General features: G+C 43.8%; 1 protein-coding gene across 1 annotated transcript; it reads right to left on the minus strand.

Moving 5' to 3' along the window:
* Positions 1–12,535: 12,535 nt before the first annotated feature.
* Positions 12,536–15,935, minus strand: LOC121537881 (neurogenic differentiation factor 4-like). Its single transcript, XM_041845516.2, has 2 exons — positions 15,715–15,935; positions 12,536–14,539 (listed from the first exon to the last, which is right to left on the minus strand). Exon 2 carries the CDS (start codon positions 14,531–14,533, stop codon positions 13,448–13,450), a length of 1,086 nt encoding a protein of 361 aa, XP_041701450.1. The 5' UTR covers positions 14,534–14,539; positions 15,715–15,935; the 3' UTR covers positions 12,536–13,447.
* Between the last annotated feature and the right edge of the window lie 1,657 nt (positions 15,936–17,592).

Genomic DNA, 17,592 nt, shown 5'->3' on the forward strand with positions numbered 1-17,592 from the left:
CTTTTTTCTCATCGGTTCACCACACTTTTACGCGCATAGACTACTTCCTTGTTGATGACCGGCTCCTCCACTCCATATCTTCATGTTCATATAACCCAATTGTTGTATCTGACCTCGCCCCTGTTACTATGGAAGTAGCTTTTCAAAATGTAGACAATCAGCGACCGCCTTGGCGACTAAAAACTCAACTGCTCAGTAATGAACACTTTGTCAATTTTGTTTTGAGTCAAATCGACTTTTTCATGATTACAAATAGAACCCCCAAACATCTCTGCGTCTACTCTCTGGGAAACTTTGAAAGCTTATATCAGAGGTGAAATTATCTCCTACACCGCACATGAGAACAAATTGAAAAGGAATAGGTTATCTATGTTAACACGCTGTATTGCCCAATTAGATGACATTTATGCCGTTTCACCATCCCCGGATATTTATAAGGAACGTTTAACTCTGCAAGCAGAATTTGACACACTATTAACAGACCAGGTTACTGAAATGCTTGTCGTCTAGGAGCACTTACTATGAACAAGGAGATAAAGCCAGTAAATTATTAGCTCACAAGTTACGTCAACTATCATCATCATCTCAGATTACAAAAATTCGTACATCATCTGGGATATCATTAGATCCTGGGGGGATCAATGAGGAGTTCAAGAGATTTTACCAGTCTCTATATACCTCTGAAAGTAAAGCGGATACACTGGAATTGGATGATTTCTTCCACTCACTTTCTGTGCCTTCGGTCGGCCGGGATTTGGTTAAAAAATTAGAGCAGCCGATCACTGTTGAAGAACTGTCTAACGCTGTCAAATCCCTTCAATCTGGGAGAAGCCCAGGGCCTGATGGCTACCCGACAGAGTTTTATAAAAAGTTTATCACCAAAATAGCCCCTATTATAATTGAAATGTACAATGATGCATTTGTAAATGGTGCTCTCCCACATACTCTCACTCAAGCAACCATTTGTGTTATTCTTAAAAAAAACAAAGACCCTCTTGACTGTGCATCATACCGTCCAATTAGCTTGCTAAATGTGGACTATAAAATTCTAGCCAAAATTCTGGCAACGCGGCTAGAAACAGTCCTCCCATCAATTATCTCTCCGGATCAAACAGGATTTATAAAAAATAGACACTCATTCTTCAATCTCCGAAGATTATTTAATATTATATACAATCCTTCTATCGACAATACCTCTGAAGCCATTATATCCCTGGACGCGGAGAAAGCGTTTGATCGGGTGGAATGGAAATACCTTTTTACACTCTAAATAAATGTGGCTTTGGCTCCAAATTCATGACCTGGATAAAACTTCTGTACTCATCCCCCAAGCCTCTGTCAGGACTAATAACACTCAATCAGATCGCTTCCCTTTGCAAAGATCGACACGTCAGGGTTGCCCTTTAAGTCCCTTACTGTTTGCCCTCGCCATAGAGCCACTTGCAATAGCACTTCGCTCCAACCCCCTCATCAAAGGCATAGTCAGATACGGGCACGAACACAAACTGTCTTTATATGCAGATGATTTATTAATATACACATCCAATCTTTCTGTCTCTGTCCCTGCTGCCCTTGCCACTTTCGCATCCTTCGGTCACTTATCAGGGTATAAACTAAATCTCAGTAAAAGTGAATTGATGCCACTTAACATGGCTGCAAAAAAATCCCCTTTACATAACTTGCCATTTAAAATAGCTCACAGTAGTTTTATTTATCTCGGGGTACATGTCACAATTAGGTTTGAAAACCTTTTTCAAGCCAACTTTGCTCCTCTCTTAACCCGTACTAAGGACGATTTGGAACGGTGGTCTTTGCTACACCTCTCCTTAGTTGCTAGAATTAACTCTATTAAAATGAATACTCTCCCTAAATTCTTATACCTCTATCAGTGCCTTCCAATATTTCTACCCAATACATTTTTCAAAAAGATCGACGGCCTAATTCTACCCTTTATATGGGACAAAAAGCCTCCTAGGATGCGAAAACAGCTCTTGCAGAGGCCCAAACCAGACGGCGGTCTAGCTCTACCAGATTTCAGATTCTATTATTGGGCCGCTAACCTTAGGATCATTCAGTACTGGTTGCAGAGCAGAGTGATATTCCCACCCCCAACTTGGCTGGAGATGGAGGCTGCCTCGTCTACACCGGCATCATTGTCTTCCCTCGCTCACTCCTCTATTACAGGCCCTTACTCCTCCTTCACCAATAATATATGTGTCAAAACAACATTGAAGATCTGGAATCAATTTAGACGCCACTTTGGGTTTCAAACAACCTCTTCCTTGGCTCCGGTAGCCTCAAACCCAGCTTTTCCCCCATCTATGATTGATGGTGCTTTCTCAACATGGTCTAATCTCGGTATTAAAAGATTCAGAGACCTGTATACTAACAATACATTTAGTACGTTTCAACAATTATCAGCTAAATTTGGTCTCCCCAGACATCATTTTTTAGGTTCTTACAAGTCCGGAGTTATGTCCGCAGCATAGATCCAGGATTCCCCAACCTTTCTGGTGGAACACAGTTCGACACATTTCTCACCCCACTTCCTAATCAGAAAGGCACATTGTCAATAATCTATAGACAAATTTGCTCACTACAAGCCATCTCATTAAACAATATCAAATCCTCTTGGGAGGAGGAACTGGGTGAGGAAATATCTGATGAACTATGGGAAGGGGCACTCAAAAGGGTACATAGCTCTTCTATTTGCGCTCGACACGGCCTCATCCAATGCAAACTCATTCATAGGGCCCACTGGACCAAAGCAAGGCTATCAAAAATTTACAAGGATGTGAACCCTAATTGTGTTCGATGTAACCAGTCCCCTGCTAATCATGTGCACATGTTTTGGTGCTGCCCATCTCTTGTTGGTTTCTGGAAAGACATCTTCAACACACTCTCAGAATTAAGCGGCACACAGATCGAGCCAGACCCTCTCATTGCATTATTTGGAGTTTCCTTACCCACAATACAATTGACCAAAATGAATAAGGATGTAATTGCCTTTGTCACGTTGTTAGCGAGACGATTAATTTTACTTAGATGGAAATCCTCTGCAGCCCCTTCTCATGCTCTTTGGATTAAATCTATTTTGAATTGCATAAAGTTGGAGAAAATAAAACAGACACTCAATGGGTCTGTAGACAAATTCTATGCAAAGTGGGCTCCTTCTTTTCTTATGTTAAAAGAATAAATTTCCCTGCAGTTCCAGAGTGATGTATATTTATATATTGGTGATGTAAGAAGCCTGGTATGTGCATATACGACATCTCGGATGTTAAGGACGGTAATAACTGTGCTAGCTGACCTATAACAACTGGATCAAAACAGATATTTTTCCTTTTTTTTTTTTTTTTTTTTGTGTTTTATCTTATTTATGTATTCAATGCCTATTTTTTCTTTCATGTCTGTCTCTCTATGTTTTGCTGTATCGTTGTCTTCAAATTGTTGTTCCATATTCATACCAAATAACTTTCAAGTGCAATTATTTACTAAATGCTGGTACTGAAAATTCAATAAACAAGGTATTAAAAAAAAAAAGATTTGTGCCCAATTTAGATGCTCTCAAAAACACTGTGCTCAGTGGAAGTCCAAGTTCACCCCTGTGTGGATGATTAATCCTGAAACTGGCTGTGTATTATTCCATAGGATAAGCAGATAATTTATCAAACATGAATATGGTACTAATTAATCATTTTGTGTTCAGCAAGGTGTTTAGGCCACCTAATCATGTAATATAAATTGAACATTTAACTTTTGATGTGACTCTTATTTAAAGTAATTTGAGAAAAAAAGTATTTGTAGGATTCCGATATAAGTTAATTTACTAAAAATGTATTTTATATGACGCATGGAAGTAGCTTCTATGATACATGGAGTTGACTGTCATCCTGTCGATTGTGAGAGTATGTAATTGCTTTTTTTCTGCTTGTTCGTTTGATCCATTGCACACAATGCAGTTACCTGCACATACTACTAGATGTCAGTATTGCTCAACCAGCACTTATGAACCCTGTTTAATAGGTGAGAGGAGTTAGGTATTTAGATACATGCATAGATCATAGAGATCATATATAATTTGCTTACAGTTATGGCTAATGTAACCTTAATCAGGGCTTAAACATTCCAGTTATTAAACCAATCCAGTAATTAATTAAAGTGTGCAGAAAATGACGACAGTTGATGACCATTGTGATCTTTTGCACAGATGTTATATTATCTCTGAGAACTCTCATCAATTCCACTATAACCGGGAGAGGTTCAAGGAAGCTATTTATAATGTAGAAATTACATTTCTAAATAATATGAACAGCAAAGCACTTTCCACAACAGTTGAATCAGTTATTATATGATCTCTAGTCTATATAAAAGTTTTTTTTAATGTCCACTATTTGCTTCTTCTGTAGTTTTAAAGTTACCACTATTGGGTTTCCTCTCTAATTGACCAGGCTCTACTAAACTAACTAGTGTTCTCCTGTATGTAAACAGTGTTGTGAAAGTGGCAGATGGACAGACGGACAGATGTTATCAACAGAAAGTTTACAACCTGAGCTGAACTCCACATTAGACCCCATCTGTTGCTCCTGTGCCTCATTCCTCCCTCTGCCCTCCCCTGCCTTTTCTATTCTCCTCCTCCATCACTCCTACCATCCCTCTCCCAGTCCTACTCTACCCTCTCCCAGTCCTACTCTACCCTCTCCCAGTCCTACTCTACCCTCTCCCGGCGCTTCTCCTCCTCTCCTTTCCTCCTCCTTCCCCTCTTCTTCATCCATCACCATGGGTTCCCTGTTGCACTGCTCCCATACAGCTCTGGTTTCACTCACAAAACACATCGAATTAATCACTTATGTTCAGAGTACAACTTAATTCACCCATTGAATGTTCTCTCAAACTAACTTTACCTATCCCTTTTAAGTCAGAGTAAAGTAGAGCAGATAAAGGGCCTCAAGAAAGCTCACCCAGCCGTTTGGAATACTTATCAGCGACCAACATCGATTGGCCAGAGAATCAACAGCGTATGTAACAAGAAAGCTCAAAGGGACACAGTGGCCTTGACCCTGCAGGACAGTTCCATGACCCCCATGAGCTCTCTGCTCCGGACAGGACTAGACAGGACAACACAAGCAGACCAAGGGAACACTTGGCTTAGCCTACGCTACGTGACTCCTTGCATAATAGAGAGAAAACTCCCTTTGAGTCCCCCCTCTCTCCGGGCCCTCCTACCTTGCCTTCTTTTTGTGCCCTGGCTCCAAAGAGACCCCCATCTGTCCCTCCACTCGCCCCATTGTGGGAGCCTCAAATCTGGCCAACTTCCCCAAAGCAGTGGGCGTGAGGAGGGGGGCCAGGGTAAACAGAACAGCACCCAGAGCCCATTACAATCTCTTTAACTCTGACACCCTAGTAACTCAGAGCTCTGGGAGGGGTAGGACCCCACCCCCTCATCCCAAGATCACAATATAACCTTTTATATCCACTCACATACGTATTAAGTCCAGCAATCTGCTCTCTTTCCACCCCCCATACCAACTCTCTTTCTTGACGTTTCTTTTGGCCCATTATTCCATTTAACAGTTTTTTCCCATTTTTTCTCCTCACTAGCCCTACTGAAATACTCCTGTGTCACTCCATATGGGCAGGAGTATTGTTTATGTTGTGCTTGGTGTATTTGGAGAAATGTTATTGTATTTGAAATGGTGAACATGGTTGTTTTTTACGGGAAGAATTGTCTAGTGGTAAATGTTGACTCTTGTTCATTGAAATGAGTTTAGACGGTGGAAACAAAAGTGTTGTTAGAGTTGTTTGGTGACGTAATAGCTTGTGCATAATGAGTAATGTAGAGCTTAGTGGTATCAAGCCCAGTTCATTACATACTTATTAATTCTGACTCTATGGAGTTTAGCTGTATCCGTACCCATTGGATGCAGTGATGACAATATAGTGGCTTTATCCAGGAAAGCCATAGTTCCAAATGCTGGGCCTAAAATAGTGTATAAGGGATCATTCAAAAGATATTGCTGTGACTCATATGTGGATGATGTTACAGATATTTGTTGGTCTGATGTGATTAATAAGCAGCATCCAGAAGCTGCACTTGATGCATTTATGAAATTGCTTCTTCCAATTATTGATAAACATGCACCTGTTAGGAAACTGACTGTTAGAACTGTTAAGGCTCCATGGATCGATGAGGAATTGAAAAACTGTATGGTTGAAAGAGATGGGGCAAAAGGAGTGGCTAATAAGTCTGGCTGCACATCTGACTGGCGATTTACTGCAAATTGAGAAATGATGTGACTAAACTCAACAAAAAGAAGAAGAAACTGTATTATGAAGCCAAGATCAATGATATAAAGAACGATGGAAAAAATAACTTTTGTGTACTTTAAATTCAATTATGGGCAGAAAGATTAATTCAACTCCATCTTTCATCAAATCAAATGGCTTATTCATCACAAAACCATTTGATGTTGCCAATTTGTCCTCAGGCCTGGACGGAAGCCAAAGTAATTCCGCTACCCAAGAGTGGTAAAGCGGCCTTTACTGGTTCTAACAGCAGACCTATCAGCTTGCTGCCAGCTCATAGCGAACTGTTCGAAAAAAAATTGTTTGACCAAATACAATGCTATTTCTCTGTAAACAAATGAACTACAGACATTCAGCATGCTTATAGAGAAGGGCACTCAACATGTACTGCACTGACACAAATGACTGATGATTGGTTGAAAGAAATTGATAATAAGAAGATTGTGGGAGCTGTACTGTTAGATTTCAGTGCAGCCTTTGATATTATTGACCATAACCTGTTGTTGAGAAAACATACAGTATGTGTTATGGCTTTTCAACCTCTGACATATCTTGGGTTCAGAGTTATCTATGTAATAGAACTCAGACGGTTTTCATTAATGGAATTTTCTCTGTCATTTACATTTTACATTTTAGTCATTTAGCTGACGCTCTTATCTAGAGCGACTTACTGTAGTGAGTGCATACATTTTCATACTTTTTTTCACTGACTGTCAAACATGTAAAGTGTGGTGTACTGCAGGGCAGCGCTCTAGGCCCTCTACTCTTTTCTATTTTTTACCAATGACCTGCCACTGGCATTAACCAAAGCATTCAACCATATACGCGTCAGCAACCACAGCTAATGAAGTCAATGAAACCCTTAACAAAGAGTTGCAGTCCATTTTGGAATGGGTGGCCAGTAATGAATTGGTCCTAAACATCTCTAAAACTAAGAACATTGTATTTGGTACAAATCATTCCCTAAATCCTCGACCTCAGCTTAATCTGGTAATGAATGGTGTGGCTGATGAACAATATGAGGAGACTAAATTACTTGGTGTTAACTTAGATTGTAAACTGTCATGGTCAAAACATATAGATTCAATGGTTGTAAAGATGGGGAGAGGTCTGTCCATAATAAAGAGATGCTCTGCTTTTTTGACACCACAGTTTTATTTTATCTTGATTATTGTCCAGTCATATGGTCAAGTGCTGCAAAGAAAGACCTAGTTAAGCTGCAGCTGGCCCACAGCAGAGCGGCACGTCTTGCTCTTCATTGTAATCAGAGGGCTAATATTAATACTATGCATGCCTGTCTCTCTTGGCTAAGAGTTGAAGAAAGACTGACTGCTTCACCTCTTGTTTTTAATAAGAAACAATAATGTGTTGGAAATTCCAAATTGTTTGCATAGTCAACTTACACACAGCACAGACATGCCACCAGGGGTCTTTTCACAGTCCCCAGGTCCAGAACAAATTCAAGGAAATGTACAGTATTATACAGAGAGTGCATGGAACTCCCTTCCATTTCATATAGCGCAAGTGAACAGCAAACCTGATAAAAAATTAAAAATAAAGCAACACCTTACGGCACAATGCCTCTGATGGATGCACACACACTACATGTTAATGTTTTAAAATGTATGTAAATTGTAAAGTATTTTGTCTGTAATGTATTTTTCATTATATGTCGGACACCAGTAAGACTAGCTGTCGCCATTGGCGTCTGCTAATGGGGATCCTATTACATCTAAATAAAATAAAAAAACTCACACCTCCTCTCCTCCCCCTTCAGACCTCCACCTCCCCTCCCCCTCACACCTCCTCCCATACCCCTCACACCTCCTCCTCTCCTCCCCCTCACACCCCCCCTTGCCCTCCCCCTCACACCTCCACGCCCCCTCCCCCTCACAGCACCTCCTCTCCTCCCCCTCACACCTCACACCTCCCCCTCACACCTCCTTTCCTCCCCCTCACATCACCTCCTCATCTCCCCCTCACACCTCCACATCCCCTCCCCCTCACAGCACCTCTTCCCCTCCCCCTCACACCTCCTCTTCACCTCCCCCTCCACCGCCTCTCCTCCCCCTCACATGACCTCCTCGCCCACCCCCTCACACCTCCACGTCCCATCCCCCCTCACAGCTCCTCCTCTCCTCCCTCTCACACCTCCCCCACACCTCCACCTTTCCCCACACCTCCTCCCCCCTCACACCTCCTCTCCTCCCCCTTCAGACCTCCACCTCTCCTCCCGCCCTCAACTCTTCTGCCACCCCCTCACACCATCTCCTCTCCTCCCCCCACACCTTCTCCTTGCCCCTCACACCTCCTCCCCATGCCAACCTCGTCCTGCCTCCCCTGTTCCTTTATTGTTTGCCTCTTTCTTTCCCCAAAATCTCTTCCTCTCTCCATCTATCCCTCTTTCTTTCTCTCCCCAGCTGCTACCCTTGGTCCCAGCAGTCTCAGTTTCAGGACCTGCTCCACCTCTTCCACCTCTGCACTCCTTTCTCTCGCCTCTCCTCCCTCCTTCTTTACCTCTCCTCCCCTCCTCTTTCTCTCTCCTCCCCTCCTCTTTCTCTCTCCTCCCCTCCTCTTTCCCTCTCTCCTCCCCTCCTCTTTCCCTCTCTCCTCCCCTCCTCTTTCTCTCTCCTCCCCTCCTCTTTCCCTCTCCCCCCCTCTTTCTTTCTCCTCCCATCCTCTTTCTCTCTCCTCCCCTCCTCTTTCCCTCTCTCCTCCCCTCCTCTTTCTCTCTCCTCCCCTCCTCTTTCCCTCTTTCCTCCCCTCCTCTTTCCCGCTCTCCTCCCCTCCTCTTTCTCTCTCCTCCTCTTCCTCCCTCCTCTTTCTCTCTCCTCCCCTTCTCTTTCCCTCTCTCCTCCCCTCCTCTTTCCCTCTCTCCTCCCCACCTCTTTCCCTCTCTCCTCCCCTCCTCTTTCTCTCTCCTCCCCTTCTCTTTACCTCTCCCCTCCTCTTTCTCTCCCCTCCCCTTCTCTTTCCCTCTCTCCTCCCCTCCTCTTTCCCTCTCTCCTCCCCTCCTTCTTTACCTCTCTTCTCCCTGCCTTGTATGTGACACTGCAACCCAAGTGGCGAGGAGAGGAGGAGAGAAATAGGAGGAGGGTGAAGGGAGTGGAGGAGGGAGGATCACAGTGTTAGCCCCAGATTAAAGGCAGGCTAGGGGATTAACCCCAGTGCAGACACTGATTAAAGCCTTCCAGCAGCTCCTATGGACCCCTTAATAGCATCTTAATCACAATATTTTATCCCCCCATCCATCCCTCCATCTATTCCTCCCTCCATCCATTCCTCCCTCCATCCATCCCTCCATCTAGCTGGCCCCTATGGATCAGGACCTTTCATTTTAGTGGGGGACGCTGTTGTTTGACCAGTGGATTAGTGATGCTGTGCTGAGAGACAAAAGAAGAGAGAGAGGGTGAGACTGCACTTTGCTGTTCCCTTCATCATCCAGTCACTTTTTCTTTTTTTAATCACAACTGAAATGGGATCCTGTCTGCTGGATTAAAAGTTCAACGTTTGTGTTGTTGATAATGTGACTTCATTGTTCAAAATACCTCAGATGTTGTATATTTTCAATTATGTATTTCTTCTTCTTCTTCTTCTTCTTCTTCTTCTTCTTCTTCTTCTTCTTCTTCTTCTTCTTCTTCTTCTTCTTCTTCTTCTTATTATTATTATTATTATTATCTAACCTTTTTTTGACCAGGCACATCAATAGAGAACACATTCTTATTTACAATAACAACCTGGGCATGGACATGCATAGGGCAGATTTCTGACAGTGCCTATAGCATTTTATAAGATGTAGTTGGCCATGGCCCTGTGTGTATCAGTCTATGTCTGTGGATTGAGTTGTGTCACAGATGACAATGGCATATGATCTGTCCCATGGGACTAACTGGCTAGCCACAGGTCGCAGTCTGCTGCCTGCACACTGGCCAAGATGGCATTCGTGAGCATATATTTCTCTCACAACGTCATCATTTTAAAAAATATACTGTGAATCCCTTTTATGCTCTCTCTTGCTTTATCGGTCTCACCTCTGACCTGTAACACTTTTTTATATTTTATAACATTTTATAATGTTTTGGATATTGCTGTTTGATATTTCATAATGCTTAAGTCCGTCTTCATCCCTACAGATTCTAATTTGTTCAATGATAATCCACAAGCCCTTCTGCCACCACTTTACACACACAAAATAGCCATATGGAAAATGGCGCAAAGCAACAGCAGCAGTAAACCAGACAGCAACTCTTCCAGCACATTTTTCTGTCCGTCCGTCCGTCTGTGTGGAGCTATGTGTCATTCCTATGCCCAGGCTGAAAGCAGAGAGGAGAGAGGAGAGAGGAGAGAGGAGAGAGGAGAGAGGAGAGAGGGAGAGAGGGAGAGGGAGAGGGGAGAGGGAGAGAGGAGAGAGGAGAGAGGGGAGGGGAGAGGAGAGGGAGGAGGAGAGAGGAGAGAGGGAGAGGAGGAGAGAGGAGAGAGGAGAGAGGAGGAGGAGAGGAGGGGAGAGGGAGAGAGGAGAGAGGAGAGAGAGGAGAGGAGGAGAGGGAGAGGGGAGGAGGGAGAGAGAGAGGGGAGGAGAGAGAGGGAGAGGGGAGAGGAGGGAGAGGGAGAGAGGAGGAGAGAGGAGAGAGGAGAGAGAGGAGAGGAGAGAGGAGAGAGGGAGAGGGGGGAGAGGGAGAGGAGAGAGGGAGGAGAAGGGGGAGAGAGGAGAGGGAGAGAGAGAGGAGAGAGGAGAGGAGAGAGGGGAGAGGAGAGAGGGAGAGAGGAGAGAGGGAGAGAGGAGGGAGAGGGAGAGGAGGAGAGAGAGGGAGAGGAGAGAGGGAGAGGGAGAGGGAGAGAGAGGAGAGAGGGAGGAGAGAGGGAGAGGAGAGAGGGGAGAGGAGAGAGGGAGAGAGAGGGAGAGAGGAGAGAGGAGAGAGGGGAGAGGAGAGAGGAGAGAGGAGAGAGGAGAGAGGAGAGAGGAGAGAGGTGAGAGGAGAGAGGAGATAGGAGAGAGGGGAACACTTGTGAATGGATAGAACATTCACAAGTCACACTTCTCTGCCTCCCTCTTTTTTCCCCTCTCTCTCTTTCGCCCTCCACTTCCCTCGCTCCAATTTGGCCACAGCTGTCCATCACCCCCCTGTAGTTCTCCCAGCTGTCTTTCCTCTCGGAACAAGAAGCACGAACAAGAATAAAGGTCAGGGGTCAAGAGAAAGAACAGGCTGCACTTACAATGGACTAGTGGCGCCCACTAAAACAATCACTCCATTCCCCCCACCCCCAGCTTTATTATCGTGCTGCTGGGACTGGATGACTGGAAAAGACACAAACCTAAGGAGAGGTGGATGAGAAGGCGCTAAGGAGGGGGAGGAGGAGGGCCAGTGCTTTTGGACAACTGCCACAGAGGCACCTTCCTCTTTATTTTCCTTGCCTAAAGGACCACAATGGTACACACATTCACACTCTCTCTCAGCACTCCATCTTTGCACTCTGCCTGAATTTGAGCAGAAGTGCTGGTGAAAAATAATTTTAGTTGAGCTTCAGTTTACTTTTTTAATGTTGTTTTTAAGTTTTACCATAATATTACCCAGTAGATCCAGGAGAGGTGAATTAGTTCTTTATTTAGCCTTATAAATAAATGTTGTAATATGTTCTGATTAAGATGTTTACTAAACTTGGTGTTGGTCCAAATGTTTTTGCATGAGATGTATAGGAGAATGCGTCATGGGGAGAAAGAGAGAATGAAAGGCTTCCATGACACAGTCACCTGTATTCCCATGGCCCAGTGACCCGCTGTGCCCCTTCATGACCTGGCAGAAGCAGAGAAACCCTGTAGCACAGCCCAGGAATGACATCACACACATCAACATTAACCACACGACCCCGTTATCAAAACAAGCGTTCGTCTTTTAGGTTATCAGCTGAATGTAAATGGAAGTAATGTAAATTATCTATTATATTACCATAAGCCACAAACAGTCAGTTTTCAGGTAGCCCTGGGATCCATAACAGTTGGTCCTATTTGTATATTTTATTATGGGATTGTTAAACCAACAGAGGAACAGATAGACATATTCTGTCCTAATATGGGACCTTCAGTGGTAATATAACTATCCATATTTAATGGCACTATGGAGTAAACCATGTGCATCTGAAACTGATATACTGTATCTGGTAGCCTATATCTGATCTGTCCTCATTTTCTTTGTGTGAAAAGACAACAAACCACAATGTGTTGTTACAGAAATAGTATATAATAATAAGATTTATTCAATGAAGTACGAAACAGAAAAATATTTACAAAAACAGTATCACAAAGTAGTGATCGACACCAAAACGGAGAAATACCTAAAAGGTACTTCAAATAAATAATTTAAATACTTCATCAGTAAAGCTGCCAGTGACTGACAATGCACTGCACGAAGAAGACAGTACAACGAAAAACAGTGCTGAGAAAATGCAAAAAAGGAACAGACATATGGCTAAAAGCATACTGGCTACAGTATTGGCCTAAGTGCAGAAGTTATAGGAAATGAGGGTAGAACAACATTGTGCCATTTCTCTCCATTCTCAGGCACACAGAGGACTTTCTACCCAAGTACTCCTAGGTTTTAAGGGGTCTACACAGTCTCGCTCTCTACCTAGTTCTACGTACATTTATCCAGCAGAATTTTTGGAACGCGACGCAAACGGACCTCAGTAGGCTCTGTTTGTGTAGACCGTGTAGAGCCCTTTAGTGAAAATCACTGGTCATGGATGTCTGAGACAGTGTGCAGTCAGTGCGTATACCTGCATATCTGATTTGGTAAACAATAACAAGTAATATAGCTACATAGCCTATAATAGGAACTGGGGGAGGACTTATCCAGACAGAAAGAAATGACAATACAAATAATAAACAATGAGAATAAATTAATAATACCATTAAGGGTGTATCTTTATCTTTTCAGTAGTTCTTTATGATCAGGTAGGTTGAGTTGAGTCTCTCTCTGAGCATTCTATACTCTCCCAGAGTAGGATAGCAGACAGTGTAAATGTCATATCATTGTCTCTCTACACAGTCGTTCATAGAGCCATGGGCCTATACATATGGGCAGCAGGATTGCAGGACCAGAGGCAGGGCTCTGTATGGTTCTCTCCCCTGGCTTCACTTTTCCCTTCACTCGCTGTAGATGGTGCCCATCTGTGAGTTGACCATGTGTGGTGGAGGGAAGGAGTCGAAGGCCTGGATGTCTAGGGGCAGTTCGTAGCGTGAGGCCTGGAAGAGGTAGCCTTGAGGCCCTGGCAGCCCTCCCAGGGAGGAGGGGGGAAAATGGGGAAGGGACGAGAGGTAGTGGGAGGGGTAGTTCCTCTCAGCCTCGTGGGGGGAGGGCTCCTGCTTCAGGGTGAAGTTGCTGCTGATGCTGAGGGGGGGAGTGAGGGGCCCGTCGTAAGGGGGGGTGCCGTTGCTACTACACTCGTTAGGGGAGGGGTGCTGCTCGTAGGGTGCTCCCTTGAAGCTCTTCATGTGGAGGAGGTGGGAGGCCTCCAGTGAACCGTAGGGAGGGCTAGGCAGGCCCGGAGAGGGGTAGTGACCACTCAGTGGTTGATGACCACAAGGCTGGCCCCCTACACCACCCCCGACTCCTGGAGCGCCACAGGGCTTCTCATCCAGCTTGTTGATCATCATGGGGGCTGAAGGCCCCAGCTGGAGACACCCAGACACCAGGTTGCTGGTGGGCTGGGACAGGCCTTTACACAGCATCTCTATGAAGCCGTGGCTCTCTGGGGACTGACCGCTCTCCAGCACCTCAGACAGGGCCCAGATGTAGTTGTGGGCCAGCCGCAGGGTCTCAATCTTGGACAGTTTCTGGGTCTTGGAGTAGCAGGGCATGACCTTGCGTAACACTTCTAACGCATCGTTCAACCCGTGCATGCGGGAGCGTTCGCGGGCGTTGGCTTTGCTGCGTCTCGCCTTGAACCTCTCCTGTCTGGCTCTGGTCATCTTCTTCTTCTTGGGGCCCCTCCGTTTTGGAGCCTCGTTCTCGCCGTCCATTCCAGCCTCCTCAACACCCTCATTATAATTGTCTTCTTCCTCCTGATCCTCAATGTCTTCGCTGCCCTGCCCAATGCTTCCGAGGCCCTCAGGGCCCAGGATGTAGCGGCCCCCCATCTCTGGACCTGCCTCTCCATCCTGGGAACTCATGTCCTCCTCTAGCCAGCCCAGGGAACTGACCAGCTCAGACACCTCTCCACGTTTAGACATTGTGATCTGAAGAAATAAAAACACATATTTGGTCAAACACATTGTTTCCTGTTAGCCATAGAAATCAGGACAGTGCTCATATGAGCAAACATGCATTTTGAGATGGACAATTAGGGATGGCACCACCATCCCTAATGTAGTAGGCTAAGTATTATTGAAATTAGTCTACCTATTTACTGTTCCCAGTATATTGGTTGCCTAGACATGAGAGAATCATTTCAGAACTGCTGTGTGGACAGCACACACTAGCCCAGAAAGCTCATTTTCCATCCCAACGGAATGGATGAACATTTGAGCAGATACAGAATTTCTGTCAACTCTGACAGAAAACGAATTGAGGAAAATGTGTTTAATTTCCAGTAAACAGTATAATTTCTGTCGTTTGTAGTCGATCTAACGTGAGACACTTAGGGGATAAACTCGATGGTTCCTTGCTGTTGATGTCGTGGTTTTGGAGACGCTGTCAATCTGGGACACGACGGGATTTGGCCGGTATATAAAACCCTCAGATTAAATTGAGGGTATATAGACGAGTGAACAAACACGGGAACAAATATATCCTGCATTAACAGCTTAATTTCATTTGCTGATCGGAATCAATACCGGTTGAAATCCAATTTTGCGTGCATTGTTATCGAAAATGCCACTACACTATATTATTTTCTGAGTCCATAGGAGATAAAACGTTAATTGTGGACTCGGGTGAACTTTCTCAAACACACCAAAAACCAAATAGCCTAAATCTCTGCATAAGGACAAACACTATTGTTCTAAAACTACGTTGTCCTAGTTAGTGATTGTGAAGTCGTGCGTAAAAGTGGGACAGTTTACTACAATTGTAGGCTAACTGTATTTGACATTGACAATAGTAGCCTATTGCATATGGTAAAATAGAAACCATAACATGATGTCTATATTAGGCCGATAAAGATAGTGATCTCACTTTCTTGTTGATATGATACGACATTTTTTGGTGGCATTGGCATAGGCCTATTATGAAGAATGCCATCTTCATTCATTGCTTTTCCTGTTATAGAAAATAGTAAAAAATCGAATATAAATGCAGTTTACAGTTTTTGTTTCTGTTGGCACCCATTGTAGAAATCCTCTGTGATCAATACTAAATTATCTGGAACAGGACCACACGAAAGGCATTTATTTTATAACATTCAAAAACTCACCTGTTTACAACTCGCACTTCCAAATTTGTCAGACGTCTGGCTAACTTCCAAAGTCCTACTACCAACCAAAATGACTTAACTCAACCGTTTCTTTCTGTTGCGCACAGTGTCACAGTCCTTTCCAAGTTCCCTTTCGTTCCCTCAATTATCCATCAGTACGCGTGAGACTTTCATCTCCGACTGGCATGAATATGTCGGAGTTTAGCCTTTAGGAGATGGACTGGCCCCTCCCACGTGCGCCTCACCCATAATGTTCAGCTGAGCCAAACCGCGCGTGGCGGGCTCGTGGTCAAAGTGTCCTGTCCAAATAACCGCACATGCGTCACCAATGTATGCGTGTGTGCGTGCGCGCGCCAGAGAGAGTTTGAGCAAATGTCCACAATTCCATAATTATTTGACACAATACTAGTTGTCCAAAATTGTCACATTATTATTTTGCCCATTTAAAAAAATATATTGCATATCTCATAGATTGAAATAGGCAACCATGAGATTTATTTAGCAATTCAATGCATTGTAAAGGGCGGATTTGGGGCTCAATTGAGATGTATTTTGGAAATGTGAGAGGCCTATAGCTACGGTTGTTCTGTAACCCAATTTGTACATAAGTTTCGTAAACAATTGGTGGAGTACATTCAGCACAATAATTTAAATATTAATTAAATTAGAACGCTTGAATGAACGAATCATGGGTTGGAATCATGTTACAAAGCGCGCCTTTTGGATATTTTAATTACGCACAGTCTGAAGAAGGGACGCTCATCTATCGCGGTATGTGTAAGTGATTTTGACAGCTTGGTGTGGTAAGAGCAGGTGTATGCGTTGTTCACCCGTCCATTCATTTGCTTCTTCCGCTTATTAGCCACATATACCCTACTCCCTCGTATCTGTGCGCAGGAACAGTTGGATGAGTCAAGCAGCAAATAAGTTATCTGATTTCAACCGGTTGGTGCACCAGAATGCTCTGGGAATATCATACATTTAAAATATATATATATATATAATTATATTCATTATATCATAAGAATATTTAAATAAAAGTTGTAAAACGAAAACAAAGTAGATTTGATATACAACTCAAGACTAAATCATATCTGACTGAAAATAATAGGGCCAATCTCCAAACAAACTGAAATGTTAATGTTTAATTGGGGATGCTTTGAGACGGAGTAAAACGCATTTTCAAAGTTAATTGTTTTAAGTGGTAGTTTAAAGGGTATTTTAAACGTTTAATTAAACATTTAAAAAGTCCTTTAAACATGTAAACCTGTTTGCACACATCATTCCTGCCTGCTCCTAACATCATTTAGTCTGAGATCCGTTTCATTTTGCAATTTAACAACAAATGCCGAGGCATAACAAACGCAGCATCATGTGATGTACCCGTGCGTGGCGAGCCGCGACGCAGTAGGGCCTCTATTGTGGTCGGATGCTATTGACAGACCAGGCTTGCGGGTCGCACGTGCCCCCGCATTGATCCCATTGAGCTGCAAGAGGCTCACATCTGTGCTTGTGAGTCGACTGTCCGGCTTTCTTGCACTCTCAACCTCTCATCTAAAAAACAAACTTTACATCACAGTTACATCTCCGTTTGATCTTTAGCTTATGTTCCACATGCCAAAGGTAAATAAGGTAAGCTATGCATTTGTCACTTTTCATAGACAGACAAGTTATGCTTGCCATGTCCTCATGCAGACAGTCCACACTGTAGGCCAACAGATTTAAAACATTGCTTGATCTTTTAGATGTTGTAAAGATAACATATTGCAGCAGGATTGAGTAAAATGAGAATTTTAAAATCCCATGACACTAAGTTGCCGGGCTAGGCTATAGGACTGTCCAGATCATTGGATGAACAGATGGTCAGATATAGGAAGC

This window comes from Coregonus clupeaformis, chromosome 24 (genome assembly GCF_020615455.1).
Source record: "Coregonus clupeaformis isolate EN_2021a chromosome 24, ASM2061545v1, whole genome shotgun sequence".
Classification (NCBI taxonomy): domain Eukaryota; kingdom Metazoa; phylum Chordata; class Actinopteri; order Salmoniformes; family Salmonidae; genus Coregonus; species Coregonus clupeaformis.